Source organism: Lepidochelys olivacea (assembly GCF_965140295.1).
Source record: "Lepidochelys olivacea isolate rLepOli2 genome assembly, chromosome: 11".
NCBI lineage: Eukaryota > Metazoa > Chordata > Testudines > Cheloniidae > Lepidochelys > Lepidochelys olivacea.
This window is the reverse complement of record NC_140421.1, coordinates 32,236,752-32,255,006: the sequence shown is the minus strand read 5'-3', so window position 1 is coordinate 32,255,006 and position 18,255 is coordinate 32,236,752. Positions and strand designations below refer to the sequence as shown.

The window sequence follows — 18,255 nt, the reverse complement described above, 5'->3', positions numbered from 1 at the left end:
TTTGAGAACCACTGATCTAGATCCAAATGTTACAGTCACCTTTTGTGATCAAAATAAAAGGGAAAAGTGTACTTGCTCTTTGTTTGCAGTTCTTTACGAAACAGAAAAAAGAAATCAACACTGTACCTCAATTTTTACTTTGTTATCTCCAAAGCACAGGTGCTGAAGGTAGGCTGCTGCATTTGCTTGAACTGATGGGAACTGGTGCTGAAGCATGTGAATGACTTCAGGCAATTCTGGATCCCGCCATGCAAACTCCCTTCATTAGATAAACAAATTCAAGGGAAGGTGTTAGTTTATACATATGTTTTACTTCCTATAGTTACTGGAGAGTCTTAGCAGTTTTCTAAAATATTTGCTGCCCTGAAGTATCAAAAGTAAAAGAGCAAACTAAATGTGTGGAAATGGTTCATTATTCCATTCCACCTTTCAGTTTTCCTATCAGTGGAGAAGCCTTTATATTCTTTATTCATCACAGCAAAACCATTATAAATGTCCATACTGCCTTCCTCAGTTAGATTGCTACTACAGATTGTATAGTTAGAGTGAAATATATGTACTTTAACTCTACTTACTGAATCACTGAAATCTATGTAAACCTCCTTAGCTTTAAAAAGAGAGTGGGGGAGGAAAGGAGAGGATGACCCATATGAAGATACCTAGTTCTTATTAATTTATTTCAGCAGAGGACAGGTGTAACTGAGAACATTCTTTTTCTGAACATTTAACACATTTTTACTGTTTTATAGTCAATCATACTTGGATAAAAACAGGACTGATACAAGTGGCATTGTCAACCATATCAAAATAAAGTACCACAAGGCTGTAGCAGGTTGAAATGTCCAGTGACTGTGGACTTATAACTTGTTTTATTGTAACTGTTTCACCAAGGACACAGTTATTTTAGGTAGCCAAAAATCTGGCAAGTCATTAGACACAACCATGACATTTATAGCTTTAGGAACTGATTCAGTGATATTTGTTGGGCTATTTTCTCTTTCTAAAGAATTTTAAACAAAATAGTACAGAGAGCTTACTCTTGCTGAAAATCCAAACAAGTGAAGCAACTAAAGTTCCAAGAACAGAATGATCATGTTGTTCCAAAGTAATCCTTTCAAGCAGTTAAGACTCAGAATGTGACATATAATTCTATCAATTTGGTTGTTGACCTTCTAAATATCCTCTTTTAAAAGACACAAATTATGTAAGTTTGGGCTCAAATTTTAAATATTGCCTATATTAAGAAAGATGTGAACAAAAGCTAATAATAATTTATATTTTAATTGCTATTTTATATTTCAAATTTCAATGGAAACAGTTGTTTGGATTCAAACATTTTCCGGCAGTAGAGGTTGCAGCAGTATGGTAGTACACATGAACCAGCAGTTAAAACGGACTAAACACAAGGTAAAACTGTTTCATTGTGAAAGCAAATTATAATGCAGAAAGCAAAGAAATAGTTCTAGCGGTGAAAAGTAAATTAGATTTTTTAAAGGTCTGTTTTAATAATAAAAGGATTTATTATTAACAATGGTATGGAATTTTAGGAGTGCTTTTTTTTGTAGGTTCTACACAAAACAGTAATACTGCACTTCTATTGGCTCACCAGTAGTACTTAGCAAACAAACACTATTCCTAGAGCTACACTTATTCTTGCTGACATCATTAAGACAAGACTACAAGTGAGCCAGTTAAATTAAATGAACTGTCTCCATTAGAAACACAAGAACTATATCAAGATTCCCCAAATGGAAAAAATGACAAAACTGATGGAAAAAGATATTTCATTTTCAAGATTTAGGGATGTGATTGAGTATACTAACCCCACACTGAGTCAACAAGGGTTAATGAGCTACAGTGGGCCCACTCAGCCCTGCCCTGCTATACCTGCACTTACTGTCAGATAATGATGGGCCAGTTAAAAAGGGAAGAGGACAGCCCAGTAGGTGCACTGACCAGGGAGAACAGGACCAGACCGGAACCTCCACAGAGACTCCTGACTGTCAGAGCCCTCTGGAAGAAGATAAGCCTGACACAGGCCTATTGCTTTTGGTTTTGTGACTATTCATTTTCTTTACTACAAAAAGACTATTGGGCTGTCTGTGCTGCCTCGGATAGCCCTGAGGGGCCTAATGCGACTGTTGCAGGGAAACCCTGTCCAGTCGGGATGTCGGGAACTACGCCAATCAACTCTGTGGACTTTTGATCATACTTGAGTTTGCCCTGTAGTTTGTCCCCCAAGAACCAGCGGTCACACAGGAGCCTTCCAAACAATGGAGTGTAACATAAACCATGTTTGTTAGTCTCTTTTAAAAACAGAGGTGTCTAAAACTTGTCAACCTTGCCATTGTAGACTGACTATAACAGAGCAGATTTTTGGTTGTCCTCATGTTTAAATGGAGACAGGCCCATGGATTCTACAGGATTCAATTTAAAATGCTCCATTTTAAATGGATTTTATAGAAGAACCAAAAGTGTGAAAGGTGTTTTAAAGACAGAGAGGGAATCTGGTAGCTGCCTCAATTACCTCACAATCCAAGGGCCAGATAATAATTTCCAGAGGTCACAATAGACACAAACTGTACTGTAAAGCTCTCTTGGCTTTATCTAGCCACGTCTGATAACCTTTAAAATGAAACAAGTGGCTGTATGATGATAAAGATGTCATCCCTAGCTGTTGGAGTAACATGCACGTGCTGTTAATGTCTCTTTAAAACATTTTAAAGTCAGTTAGTGAATATTACAATTTTTATTAAAAAAAATCGAGATCAGGCATTGGAGATAACAAACAAATCAGGTGCATTTCTTGTTTTAATGATGAAACAATGAAGATGGGACTGACTACACTCAAGGCAGCTTTATCTGTACCTACACACCTAATTGTTCACAAATATAAAGTAGGGTAGGCTACAATTTTTTTCAGAAGCATCGTTAACAGTGGGTGATAGTCTGTGAATAATGTCAAATATTGGACATAACAGAATAAATTTTCTTCAGTCCAGAGTCATAATAAGCAACTATTGTTGACTAAACTGCAAGAACAGAATCATGAAGAACCAGAGGAGTAATTCTGAAAATAGTATATTTCTTAAAAATAAAGAGAGTTTAGCATAATTTTTAAAGAGTTTCTTTAATATGGTTCTGAAACTCAGTCTGTGGGCTGCACTTTCAATAAGTGTGGTTGCTTCTACAATATATATTATATATACATTACTATAAAATGTTTTACAGGGCACATTTCAGATAATCAAACTAGTCATAATAGTTTAAAAACCATCAGACTATGAAATTATCATATTATACATAACATATTACAAAAACATGAAATTCTTGATTTAGAGAATCAAGAGGTTAATATTAGTTCTTTCTAACTAGATCTTCAATTGAATGCTCTCATTACTTTATATTTTATGGAATATTTATAATGCTGTTAAATTGCTAACAGTCAAGATACTACAGCATAGCAAATTTTAAGACATAAAACCTAACTTGTGCAATACTTTTTACCTTAAGAGGGGTCTGGCTGTCACAGGGAAAGACAAGATCTGGATAATGGATAAGAGATGGGAATTTTATACAGCATAAGAATTCTTCTTATGTTTCCCAAAGCATTTATTGCTCAGTGTACTGTAGCTCAGACTCCATTTTATATTTTGAATAATACAGTGTTACAAGGCCATGGAGAAAGATGGTAATTAGCTTCCTATGAATACTGTGTCTACAACTTGTACAACAAATATACTAATGAGACAAAGAAAAAGATTTCTCACAGTCTCCCTCTTTTGTTCTAATATACAGATTAGAGAATAATGCATACCATTTCTTTATTTTCACCAAAATGAGACTATGGGCTTGTCTACTCTTTGAAATTTACCAATATAATTATTCTGGAATAGCTATTTCAGTAAACTTCCAAGTGTAGACAAGCCCTTTGTCTTTCTGATACTTCTGAAGACCTGGTTCAGTCACCTTTACTCTGAAGAAACAGTACCTTACTCCTCAAATAGATCTTTTAAATCAGTGATACTCAGACCTCAGTGGTTCAGAAGCCAAATTAGCAATCACCATTACCCAAAAGAGCCACAGCAGTGTGAATTCATTGTTTCATTTACTATCTTATAGCTATACCTCTTCATTTACTATTTTATAGCTATAACTATATATTATTCTCACAGCAAAATGACTGACCAAGTATTCTACAATTGGTTAATAACATAGTAAAAGCATCCTGATTGGTTAATAATTAAATCACACAGAGTTTTAATATCATGTGCTGCAAAGAGCTGCAGCAGACACATCAAAGAGCCACTTGCCCTCATAAAGAGTCACTTTTCTGAGTACAACTGTTGTAAATCAATATTTAGTATGTGGATCAAGCTAATGGGCTACATGTTAAAAATGCACCAGTGGCTAGATATCACAAACATGGCTTGTTAAAGTCTGTAGCACTATTAAGTTGACCCAAAGAAGTGGTCTGAAAGTTTACTAATAGGGACCAAATTCTGTTTGTTCTATCATGCAAGTAGGCCCATTACTGTCTACAGGACTACTTGAATAAGTAACGCCAGAAAAGCGGTCTCCATTTCCACTGTAAATGCATTTGTGCTCTGTTAATAGGAAGCAACTTTTTTCTATCTTTGCAAAATGGGACACTTCTTCTGAAGATTTCCACGGAGTGTCCCGTGTAACGAAAGCTGTTCATAAACAGAATGATCTAGTATATTTAGATATGTACTTATTCATTTTCAAAACCTGGCAAACATGTGTGACAATTTAATTAAAAATACTCAATAAAACCAAATGAAACCTTCCAAGTTCACAAATGTTCCTCAAAGTATACTTGGAAGAGAATTACAATAATTGTTAACACAAATGTATGCAACAGTCAACTACTGTAGCAAAGTAAAAGCAAAGCACTTACTGGTTTAATTTCTGAATAATTTTATAAACTGTTACTCATTAAACCTAAATTAATCACAATGATCTGTATAAGACAGAAGTGAAAAATGCACTACTAAGTGTTTCTATTTAATCAAGGAACAATTTTAGAATCAGATAATTCTTGCAATGGTACATGATTCTTGAAAGCTCAGTTGGACTTGCCTAGGATCTTTCTGTATGCTGTCTATGGATGGAGATCTTGTTGTACCATCATCTGCTGGCGTTGCATGTTGTAGCCTGTTATAACTGGACTCTGACAGTCGGTACTGCATTGACCTGTAGGGTTCCGCATAGGCAGCTGTTGTGTTCAGGGGATAATTATTTCTTTGGTATGCAAGTGTGCTACGCTGACTGGATGACCTTTGCAGATTTCCAACACCTAGTGTAAAATCAATATTAAAATATGCTAGATACCTTTTATAGACATTTGTTATGAGACAATTCTTGGTTTAAATAAAAAGCAAGCAAAATTAAAGTTGAAGTGAGACTGAAATACCCAGAGCTCTAAAAAGCTATCATTGGATAGGGCCCCAGCACCTCTCATATGATGAATCCTTACAGAAAAAGCTCCAAGGACGATAATGGGCTGATTACACAAGTAAAGTTATTGTGGGATCAGGCCCAAGTTATTTCTAAATAAGATTAAGAGTTTCAGTATTTAATGTAGTAAGTACTACATGTGTCAAATATATTAGCAGTAAACCAGGAACTGAAGAGGAACCTGGTTACAAATAGAACAGCTTCAGAGGTATTTAATAACATTCGATTGTATGCATCTATAGTACTGAAGAAAGAAAAATGGGAAACAAAACAAGAAGCTCTCCTGATATTAATGCCTCTCCTTTTCATAAATTAGATGCAAGTCTTTCCTGCTTGCTTGGGCAAAATATTAATTGGGGATTGAATTAGATTTAAAGGTTCTTTCAAGGCACTAATCTCAAATAGTTCAGAAAAACAAAAACGGGTCACTTGTGTGAAATGAGGTATGAATATGAACCTTTTTGATTAGAGTGTGTTCTTATGGTATTTTCTGCTCTTCTAAAAAAACATAAGGATATTAACTGAACTAGAACTTTATTTTTCAGTTTCCCAATTGAGCTAAAACTTTGACAAAATTTACCTGGTTCAATTTTGCTTACATGAGTTTAGTTGTGGCAGGTGGGACAGGGAAACTGCAAAACTTGTGCCTGATTCATAGTACTCTGAATGCCTCAGCTGGTGCAAAATTATTAACTAGCAATTTAAAAGGTTTAAAAACATTATTATAGGTATTGTGAACTGTCACTGTGAAGACTTACACAGTAAAACCTTCCTAATTCAGTCTAATGATTGGGAGACCTATTGCAAACTACTAAATTGTGCAAATTAGTAAGTGAACAAGAGATCTAAAACCAGAATAATGCATCACAAATGTACCATACCTTTTCCTTTTATTTGAGAATTTCAGTTTTGCTACAATTATTTATGACAGTACTTCAAAGTATGTCATTGTATATTCTGTCATATAGCATATAAAAGTAATTCGATTTTAATATTGGATCTTACAATATAGCATTCCAGTATTAAATCTTTGTGAAGTTGGGTGAGACCACGTGTTTTATGGTGCAAGAAGTGAATTAGTGCAGTGCAATTTAGCAGGATTCTACTGTATTGGTAAAACAGGAAAGTGAGAGGAAGGATATGATAAATATGGGTCAACAGCGTAACACTGTTGCAAAAAAAGCGACCGTGATTCTGAGATATAGTAGCAGGAGTATTGTAAGCAAGACATGGGAAGTAATTCTTCCTCTCTACTCCATGTTGATAAGGCCTCAGCCAGAGTATTGTGTCCAGTTCTGGGCACCACATTTCAGGAGAGATGTGGACAAACTGGAGAAATTCAGAGGAGAGCAACAAAAACGATTTAAGGGCTAGAAAACATGACCTATGAGGAGAGATTGAAAAAAATTGGGTTTGTTTACTCTGGAGAAGAGAAGACTGAGTGGGGATATGCTAACAGCTTTCAAGTACATAAAACACTGTGACAAAGAAGAGGGTGAATAATTGTTCTAATTAACCTCTGAGGATAGGACAAGAAACAATGGGTTTAAATTGCAGCAAGGGAGGTTTAGGTTGGACATTAGGAAAAACTTCTTAACTGTCAGGGTAGTTAAGCACTGGAAAAAATTGCTCAAGGAGGTTGTGGAATCTCGGTCATTGGAGGTTTTAAAGAACAGGTCAGACAAACACCTGGCCAGAATGGTCTAGTTATTAAGTAGTGCAGGGAACAGGACTAGATGACCTATTGAGGCCCCTTCCAGAACTACACTTCCATGATTAGCTAGTGAGGGTTTAAACCAAGAAATACTAGCAGAACTACACAGGTTGTAAATTATTGGCCAATATGTCTTCAAAGAACTACAAAACCCACTCAAGGGGGAAGAATGCAGAAAAACTGTAATGCTTCAGTATGCCATAACATATAAATAGGAGACTGGAAAAGACAACGATCTTCTAAGCACTGGAAAAAACAAAACAAAACACCCAACGCACAATCATGTGGCATATTCCTACCAGAACAACACTCAGTGCTTAATAGATAAGTAAATAGATAATAATTTTTTTAAAAAACCTCCAAGTTCTCTACCATTATGTCCAGGAGAAAATCCACCCCAAATTTAGCATTCAGTTTAATCCTGTGAACATATACAAGAATACTATTGTATCCTGAAGTGTCACCAGCCTTAAGAGAAACAAAAATAAAGTAAGACTCATAAAATGACTTCAGTAATGAACCTTGTAATGGTGACATTTCATTTGATTAGAACAAATATTTCAAACAATTTGTTTTCAGAAATTTGGCAGGAGATATGAACAGCAGTTTTAGTCTATAAAATTTGAAAAACAAAAGTTTTTGTCTAGCTCTATCTCGGAAAACAGTGAGACACATGTATGTGCATGCACAAGGTCCGACATATGTAGATACTTTTTAATACTACTGCTAATGTTTGCCACCACATACAAATTTTATAATACATACCAAGTCTTATCTGTATGCAAAGGACTGATCTTTATTTTGAGTTTATGACCTATATTACACTGAAAAGATTTTGAGTCTAGCTCAGGGGTTCCCAAACTTGGTTTGCGGCTTGTTCAGGGTAAGCCCCTGGTGGGCCCCGAGACACTTTGTTTACCCGAGCGTCTGCAGGTATGGCCGCTTGCAGCTCACAGGGGCCGCAGTTCGCCGTTCCCAGCCTATGGGAGCTGTGAGAAGCAGCACGGGCTGGGCCACTGCTTCCCGTAGCCCCAATTGGACGAGAACGGCAAACGGTGGCCACTGAGAGCTACAAGCAGTGGTACCTGCAGATGCTCAGGTAAACAAAGCATCTCCGGGATCGCCAGGGGCTTACCCTGAACAAGCCGCAAACCAAGTTTGGGAACCCCTGGTCTAGCTCAAAACTGACTTATCAGCATATAATCTTGAGTACTTGCTATAGGCATCACAAAAGAATAAAGAGCATTTTAAACTATTCTGTTTCTTACTCCTATCTGCCATTATTGTGCAAGTCTTTCAGATTTAGGTCTCTTCCTCTTCTTCACTGATTTATGGCTTCTATTCTATTATTTTAAATTAGCAACACATATCTATCATGCATATTGACAGCGTGGCAACAATTTACATTCTCTCAAGTTGAAAACAAATATGAAAATCAAGGAAGATTTTTGGAGCAAATCATCTAAATGTGTGGAACTCTGAAAAACCTCAATTCTATACCTACCTGACCCAGTTCGATATAGTGCTGTCTGGGACCCTTGGTGTAGCTCAACTGCTCCATGATTTGGACTGCGGTACACGGGACTGTAATAGGTTCTCCCTTCATATATGGGGGTGATATGTAGGTCAGGAGATATAGCTGAACGTAATTCTTGCCCAAGCTGACTGTTCTGACTAGCATACGAACTCCTCAAGCCTAGAAGCAAGAAAAAGGTAAATATGTATGATATGCAATTTGTGGCAATTTAAGTCAATTTAAGTCAACTGGAATTCAGAGGCTTTGTGGCAGTTCTGCCTAAACTTCGTAGAGTTGTTAGAATTAAAGCACAGCAGTGAAATCAGTATGGACTACTTTTAATTAGCAACAGCCTGGGTCTCCCCAAACATAATGGACATGTTTCTGCTCCACCTTCATCAGAAAATAGCCCCCATTAAGCAAGTGAATTGTGATGGTCCCTTAGCAATTTTACTGTTAGTCTTTTAATTAGCCAAATTGATTTTATGTGCTCCACAGTAAAAAAGGAAGTAAAATGGAAAAATTATTGCTTGTTTTTAAGGTTTTTTTAAAAAAAATAACTAAGGAAATATGAAGTGCCCAGATTTTGCACAGTACTTTTTAGGAACATGATGACGACGACATCATTTTAGCAGTAACTTCTATTTTTAACATTTTTTTAACCTGGGTTTTTATGTAATTTAGGCAAGCAGATAAATCAAATTGTTCCTGAAACTTTAACATTTATTCTGAAAGTTTCAAATGTTATTTGTAACTTTGCCTATTCACATCCTGAAAACAGTTCAAAACAAGAAAGAACAGAAATTTGTTTCATACTCCTATTTGATTTTCACTTGTTGCTTAACAAATGGTTTAGTTGTAATGTACTAAGGTTCTTAAATGTTTTGTATCGAAAACTTCAAAACAGTTCAAGATCATTATTTCTGGATTTGATGACTGCTCAGCAGAAAGCAACAGACTGTTAAACACCATTACATAACGTCTCTCTCTTTGATGACAAATGTAGCAGTTCCATTCCCCAATCTATACTGTGCTGTCAAGCGGATTACAAGATTCTGCAAAAACTATGCACAAATGAAATATTAAGTTCACCTCCTGCTGCTGCTGAAGTCAATGGGTGGCAATATTCTCATTGGCTTCAATGAGTGCAGGATCATGCCACCTGCAAAAATATTACACTTTACAGCCAAGCTGTTTAATGGCTATTTCATTACCAAAAAAAAAACATTTACAGGAAGATGCATTTTATAAATGTAAAGGTCCTAGCCTCATTTTGTGTTCTCCTTCCAATATTTGAAGGGCTAACTGGAGAAATAACCAATTATAAGAAAGTATTTTCTTGGTATTTATTTAAATCATGACAAATTCATAGACTATTCAGTTAATGAGGTCCTCTCAAATGTTCTTAATTCACAGATTCCAAGACCAGAAGGGACCATTGTGATAATCTAGTCTGACCTTCTATATAATACAGACCATCGAGCTTCCCCAAAATAATTCCAAGAGCATATCTCTTTAAAAAAAATCCAATCTTGGATTTAAAAATTGCCAGTGAGGGAAAATCCTCCACGGCCCTTCTTAAATTGTTTCAATGGTTAACTATCCTGATTGCTAAAATGTTATGCCCATGTCCAGTCTGAATTTATCTTGCTTCAAATTTCAGCCATTGGATTGTGGTATAACTTTCTTTCTGCTAAACTGAAGAGCCCATTGTCAAATACTTGTTCCCCATGTGGTACAGACTGATCAAGTCACCCTCCCATAACATTATCTTTGTTCATTCATCTGATTACCCACCATGAACCCCAATCTTTCTCAAAATCACAGAACAGGTGATTCTATCCCGGAAAGCAGCAAGTATGGCCTACGTTCTTTGTTTCTAGATGTACATGTTCACATTTATTTGTATTAAAAATGTATATTGTTTGCCTATCTCAGTATATTTAAATACGTTGTGACAGGGTCGGGCCAGATGGCTACAGGAGAGTAATAGAAGGCAGATATATTAGCCCCAGGTTAAGTAGGTCCCTTTTCCCTGGGTAAGGTTCCAGAAGAATCAGGAACCTTCTGGAGACAATTAAGACAGACAGGCTGATTAGAACACCTGCAGCCAAACAAGAAGCTCCTAGAATCAATTAAGGCAGGCTAATCAGGGCACCTGGGTTTAAAAAAGGAGCTCACTTCAGTTTGTGGTGCGCGTGTAAGGAGCTGGGAGCAAGAGGCGCTAGGAGCTGAGAGTGAGAACGCATACTGTTGGAGGACTGAGGAGTACAAGCATCATCAGACACCAGGAGGAAGGTCCTATGGTGAGGATAAAGAAGGTTTTGGGAGGAGGCCATGGGAAGTAGCCCAGGGAGTTGTAACTGTCGCACAGCTGTTCCAGGAGGCACTCTAGACAGCTGCATTACACAGGGCCTTTGGCTAGAACCCAGAGTAGAGGGCGGGCCCGGGTTCCCCACAAACCTCCCAACTCCTGGTCAGACACGGGAGGAGTCAACCTGGACTGTGGGTTCACGAAAACGGCCAAACTGAGGGCTATTGTGAAGCTCCAAGACGAGCAAATCCGCCAATAAGCGCAAGACCCACCAAGGTAGAGGAGGAACTTTGTCACAATGTGTTAATAAGGAATAATTACTGTTAATAAAATAGATGGTAGTGATATATTAATAGTCTGCTACAGTAAATGCAGACAATTAGAAACAGAAGCTGATCATTACAGCAAAGAAGACAAGTGCATTTCAAAGGCAAGTATTTTTTCAGAATACAAACATCTTCTCATGTCCTTAGCTATAATATACCAAAGGATTACACCACAAATACAATGGAATTAAATAAAATAGAAGATCCATCCAGCTAATTAATTATAAGTTATTTTTGAAAATGACTAATCCCATGGCAGTTCATATTGCCATAACTGTAAACATGCATTCCTCAGATTTATTCAATCCTTCAGCTAACTAGAAAAGGCCAGTTAATAAGGGTATGTTTAAAAGTCTACTGTAACTTTATTGGGAAGATAAATTATTTACTTTGTTTTTAACAATAAATTCAGTCATTCGGTAGTTTGACTGGCTGGTAAGATATATATGGCCAGATCTGCACATTTTCTAAGAACAAGATTTTGCCCAGGTACCACTATGCAAGCTTCCCCCTTATCCCTTGTAAATCCTGTGTGGCAGTTTCCTGTCCTCCACACCAGAGATTCTGTTAAAGCTCAGCAGTGCGGTATCTATAATTCTACCTAACCTAATACCCAACCCCTCTCTCTGTCTCCTAGGCCCTATTTTCTTTCTGGACTGCTAACCTTCCTTCCTTTTCTTCTGGTAAAAGTGTATTCAAATATACCTTGGTATCTCCATTTTTTAAATATAAAAATCCTAACCTTGACTCTGCCTGTCCTTCCAACAACTATCCTGTCTTCGCTTATTCTCCTTTAGCTTCAAAGGCATTGAGTAGACTGTTTACAACTTATGTATTACCTCACTCATCTCAGACTCAGTATTTTATCCATTCCAATTTGGTTCTGCTCACTCCAATCTCTTGAAAGTGCTCTCAAAATTTGAAAAGACCTCTTTATGGCTAATTCTTGAGGCTTATATTCCATGCTCAAAGTTTCTGCTGCCGTTGATACCAGACACACACCCCTCCTTTAGCTTCTGTGACTTGCCCTCCCTCCTTTGGTTCTCTTCCTTTCATTCTGGCCACTCTTTCAGCATCTTTCAATGACATTATCTTGTTTCCATTCTCTCTTTCTCTCTATTGGAGCTCTCTCAAGTTTCCTTCCATTCTTGGCTCTCTCCTCTTTTCTTTTCGTCCCCAGACTTCGGGTCACTTCATTAGTTCCATGGGCTTAACTATATTCTTTAAGAGGATTACCCTCAAATATACTTTTTCTTTGCATACCTATCTCCCGTGGTTCAATCACATGCATCAGTTTCTCAGACGAGCTTTGCACCCTTTACTCTTCTTTCCCTGATTTGTTAATTTTGGTTCTCCCCCACAACCTTAGAGTTGCACTAATGCTAGATTCCCCCCCCACCACAGGATTATAAACACAATTGATCCAAAATCCCTCCCTAAATACAAATAATTACACAAACACAAACTACAGAATTAATCAAGACATACAATAATAGTAAATAAAAGTGAAAATACAGGTACTGCAACTAGTCATACAGAAATATGATCAAATTTGTTCACAAAATCAGGTGGGGTTCAGGAGGAACAGTGAAAGGTTCCAGTCCACAGAAAGTTCATAGCCCAGAGAAAACAGTGTTTTATTCACATTTCAATTCACACTTCAATTCAAGACTTTATTCACACATTTTTTCCAATCCATTTTATAAAATTCACATGGAATGGCAATCATGCTTCCTGTATATAGGTCATAATTCTAGGCATTGCATTTTTAATAACTATTAATTATAGTTACACAAAATGTTAATATTTGGACTCAGATAAGATAAAATGAGGGACATTATTACACAACTCCAAATCATGATTCTTAGAGAAAGAAGTGATATTATACCTTAACTTGTATTTTAATACCCTTCTCAAAAAATCTCAAACCTGCCCTACTATGATGTCTGAGAGGAAACTCTCTGGTCAGCATCAGGGCTTCTAGGGACATTAAAACTTGTCCAGAAAAAATTATCTAGATGGTGGAGACAGAAAGCTTAAGTGACTCATCCAAAGTAAATCAGGAAGCTAGTCTCAGAACTAGGATTAAAATTCAGGTCTTCTAAACCTACAGTTAGGCCCACTAGATCACCATGTCACCTCCCAGGCAAGTCATTAAACCATTCTGCATATCAGTTTCCTCAGGACAATGGCATGTACCACACTGATCCTCTTCTGAGACCACAAACCCAGAGGAAAGAGAGGAGCTGATCAGCCATTCTACTAGCTCCTCTCTCAGCTTTGACAGCAGTGTGCATTTTTTGAATTGTGCTAGAGGCTGCTGCAGTACTAACCTTTTTCTCCCCTGTCCAAATTTCTTCCCCTAGAGTGGGTCTAGTAGGTGCAAATAGTGTCAGTGGTCAGAAAACTGATCACATATAAATTTGAGTCTAAGGTTTCAGGTGTCACTGCAGGATCACACATGTGGCTCTTTTAGATGAAAATTAAGAGACAAGAAAGGGTAATACACAAGTACAACTTCAAGGTCTAAAGTAACTAACCTAACAAACATTTACCTTCTTCCCTTGGGAGAATTCTACACCATTGTGCATGCACAGCATTCATGTCTCCTGCAGATTTCTTTGCTTCCCCGCAGAAAAACGACTTTCTGACAGGGAAGCAAAGGGAAGCTGCAAGAGCAGTCACACACCACACTTGCTGTGCAGGTACATCATTTCAGGCACTTGGAGCAGATGGCAGAGAGGTAACTCACCCCAGGGCTGAGGACATCCCAGCCAGTGGCTCCTACCTTGAGCTGGGATCAGCTGTTAGTCCCAGCTGGGCTGGAGGCAGGAAAGGACGAGACTTCCTATTCCCCTGCAAGGAGTGGCTGGGGCTGTGTCAGACCCACTCCCAGAAACCTCCCCCAGCTGCAAGAAGCTCAGCATGCTCCCCTGCTTCCTGCCCCCATTGCTGCTCAGCTACAAGGGAGGGGTCACTGTACGGGGAGCTGCTCCCCCATCTGCCCAACCTCCATGCATCTAGATCTCCCATACCCAGACTCCCTGCCAAGCCTGACCCTCACCCAGAACTCCCCTAGCCCTCCATACTCAAACCCCATCCCATTGAACCTCAACCCCTCCATCTGGAGTCCCCCTGCACCCAGACCCCCTGCCTCTGGACCCCCACCCCTGCATCCAGACCACCCCCCACTGAGCTCTCTGCACTCAAATCCCCACCCTGATGAGCCTGAGCTCCCATACCCAAGCCCCCACATCCAGACCCCCATGCCAGACCCCCAACTAGCTGCATCCATACCCCCACCCCACCAAGCCCCACTCCCCCAGCTCTCAGGCCCCCCCGCTGAAACCCCCACACCCAGACTCCTCCGCTGAGCCCCAACCACTTTCACCTGGAAGCCCCTGCAGAGTCCCATTGCCCCTGCACACGGAAAACGAGCCTCTGGGCATCCAGATCCTCCCACACCTAGACTCCCCACTGAGGTACCTGCATCCAGATTGTCCCACACAGAGTACTCTCACCTCACACCTGGATCCTCCCCGCCCCCCCACTGAGCCCCTCCACACTTGGATCCTGCCTGGTTGAGCCTGCCTGCCCCACACTTAGGCAGGACCCCAGGGTCCTTGGGCAGGCCCAGGACTTGTGCTGTGTCAGGGTTGGTTGCAGCCTCACCATTCAGCCCATGTCCCATGGGTGGGGAGGCTGAAGGGTGATCTCTCATCTTCATACAGCCAGTGGCCTGTGTTCCCCATTGCTATGCTGGAGCCTCTGCATTTATTTACTGACAAATAAAACTTGCAGAATTTTAAAATATCGTGTGCAGAATTTTTAATTTTTTGGTGCTGAATGCCCTCAAGAGTAATCGTCTCAAATAAACAGATTCTACTTTTCAAGGTTGTATATGAGCTATGTCTAAACATATAATAGCTGCTCCATTTGCCTGCACAGTCACCATAATGCTAATATTTAATTTGTTGTGAAGTGCTTTGAGATTCATGAGCTAGAGTATGAAAAGTACTACATAAAAATAAAATAATATTAATGACTTATTTAAAACAAAGTTAGGTTTAATATAAGTTCACCCGCACCACTTGTAACTTTGTATATAAGCTGTATATGTATTTAGATACAATTTAACTTCTAATCCAGTCCATATTTTTTGGAAGAATCTTACAACTTCATCCAAGTTTTGAAAATAAAAGTTCAGAAAGCATGCTATGTTGTATGTCACTATCATAATCTGTTAAACTGAGAGAAAATATGGTATTTGCTACAAAATTCCATGGTCACAAATATGAATGCAATACACCATTTGATACAGCTTTTGATACAGAAAGCAATTATAACTTGATAGAAGAACCTAGAATAATTGGTTTTTTACACAGTGCTTAATTTGTATATTTATAATTGCATTACCGATTTTCTACACATGAAAGTGTGCACCAAGTTTTAAGCAGTGTCTTTACCTTTTTACTAACCTGTAAGGCTATCTGGACGTGGTGGTACCATTCTCTCATAGACATCATATTGCTGTCCATACTGGTCAATGTCATGAATTGTTCTTTGTAATGTTGTTCCCAAATGCTGTGGAACTGCAGTCATGCCAGCGCGTTTTGGGGAAGAAGATCCCATCTGGGCTTGGGATGGAGAAGCTACTCCTGTCTGTGCATCAGTTAGAGCAAGAGGTGAGCCCACTCTGACAGATGCTTGGTACTGAGAAGTTCCTCCACTGGGGTTAGCTGCCTGCCTAGAAGTGACTGAACTGATCCTCCGTACAGCTGCTGGTGAAGCAGGTCTCTGTGTTGTATAGGGAGATGTTGCTCGCTGTACAGGTAATGTAGTGGATGAATATGCGCTAGAAGTAAGAGGTCGTGATTCAGTAACTGATGGAGAACCATAACCACTTCCTACAGAAGTTCTCAGTGACCCCCTTGAGGGAGAAACACCTGTGCTGATAACGTAAGAAGGAGACTGTGTTCTGGATGGAACTGAACTAACACGTCTCATCACTCGGTTGGCAGCAGTACTTACGGAGGGCTATTTAAGAAGAAAAAGAAAATGAGTTTTATTAATTTCAAATATTTTGGCCCTGTGATTATTTTCATTTTTTATTGAAACAGAAAAGCCAGTGGAAAAAGCACGTCATTCAATACAGTATAAAAATGACCACACAAGTAAAGATTAAATTTACAGTAAATTTTCAGTCTCTCTACTTCTTAAATTTCTTTTATATTATGTCTTTCTCCCTGGGAAAACACATTAGTTGAGTTCTTCACTTATTCTCCACCTCTTCTCCATCTAGAAATGTTCCATAATATCAGATCAAAATCTGAAGACTAATATTCCTCCATTCTGTACTTCTGAGTGCTTCTCTGCCTCTTTTTTTATGTTAACATACTAACACTTTTTCACACCCAGTTATAATAACTAATTAGTGTTGAATCCTATCTGTAGTTATATCCATGGTTCTATTATAAAAGAGATAAAACTGAAAGAAAGTAGGACTGGTACCAGTCTGTGATTCAGGAAAGAGCTGAAAAAACAAAGGGTAGCAGAAGGAGATGAAACAAACATTGCCTATCTTTAACATAAGACTTACACATAGGCATAAAACTATGATTAAGATTTTTGTCTCTCTAAAGTTAAATTGCTTCAATTGTGGTTTTATCGAGATAGGATACAAATAATGTACTCTTTTACCTGCTGTGCTTAAGAGTTTATTGGGTTTCAGTTATAATGAATTACCAACACTAGATGCATAATAATTTTAGTAAATAAATACTCTTCTGGCTGTCTACCACCTAGACTACTATTTACCCAGAAAAATTTTACTATTTCATTAATTTGAAATGTTTCAAAGGAACTTTATTTATTCTTGCCTATAATAAAAAATCTAGAACTAGCCATATATTTCTGTTCAAAATGTATTTCGGAGCAACAACTAAGCTGAAAAAAGCATTTGCTATATTGCATACCTGAACTAACGTTTGTCCTTCAGCCCGTGAGTTTCTCACCAAATGATTACTAGTGGTTCCAGTAAGTGAATGCTGCTGTCTATTTTCTGACTTGCCCAAGTTCTGGCTGTTATGGAAACTGCTTACTTCCTGGTAACCACTGTCAGAATAAGAATTCATTTGTGTTGAACTTCTTGAGTTACCTACTGACCCTGCAGATATGAAACCAGTATGAGAAAAAAGCTATTACACAATTCTGACACAATCAATAAAGAAATAAACTTCCAGTATTTAAAATGAGTACAACAGACCCTCACTTTCATGGAGAGATGTCTGTTCTGGTGAGTAGAGGTTCCCTTGTTCTGGCTCTGTTCTAACCTGATAAGTATTGATATGGACACTGTCGGACACTCTGGGTTTGCTTACATCTGAGGTTGGCACATCTGAAAGCAGAGTTCAATTAGTTAAAGCTAATGTTGCTTATATAACTGCCAGTACTTTTCTAGTACTTTGTTATGGTCTTATACACCACCTGTTACAAAGAACTTAGATGCTATATAATAGGAGAAGCACAGTTCCATTGGTATGTCAGTACCAACTAATCATACACAATTTATCTGAACCTTATATGTGAGAAGCTCTTCAAGCTAGTTTCTTATACTTCTGAAGGTGGTATAAAATTTTGAGTTTTGTTATACTTCTCCTGCCTATTTTGATGCAGAATGCAGATTCACATCTCACAACTATGAAGCGCATTATTTAAGATGTGATTCTACTCTGAAGTGACTGCAAAAATGGCACCTTCTAACTTAATGGATATCTACACTGGCACTTTTGTTGGTAAAACTTTTGTTAGTTAGGGTGTGAAAAAAATACACCCTCCGCAACCAGCATAAGTTTCATCGACAGAAGTGCTGGCGTGGACAGCGTCATGTTGCTGGGAGATGCTC

At 38.3% G+C, this 18,255-nt stretch overlaps 1 protein-coding gene across 12 annotated transcripts in view; it reads right to left on the bottom strand.

Moving 5' to 3' along the window:
- Positions 1–18,255, bottom strand: part of PKP4 (plakophilin 4) — a 241,943-nt gene that overhangs the window by 73,060 nt on the left and 150,628 nt on the right. For 6 of the 12 annotated variants that reach the window (XM_084642560.1, XM_084642567.1, XM_084642570.1 and 3 more), the window contains 6 exons: positions 17,617–17,748; positions 17,327–17,517; positions 15,830–16,388; positions 8,700–8,891; positions 5,100–5,320; positions 127–255 (listed from right to left, as the gene is read on the bottom strand). In XM_084642560.1, coding sequence (XP_084498686.1) covers positions 127–255; positions 5,100–5,320; positions 8,700–8,891; positions 15,830–16,388; positions 17,327–17,517; positions 17,617–17,748 — 1,424 coding nt within the window. The remainder of the gene's footprint in view (positions 1–126; positions 256–5,099; positions 5,321–8,699; positions 8,892–15,829; positions 16,389–17,326; positions 17,518–17,616; positions 17,749–18,255) is intronic. The other 6 variants (XM_084642568.1, XM_084642561.1, XM_084642562.1 and 3 more) reach the window with 4 other exon arrangements.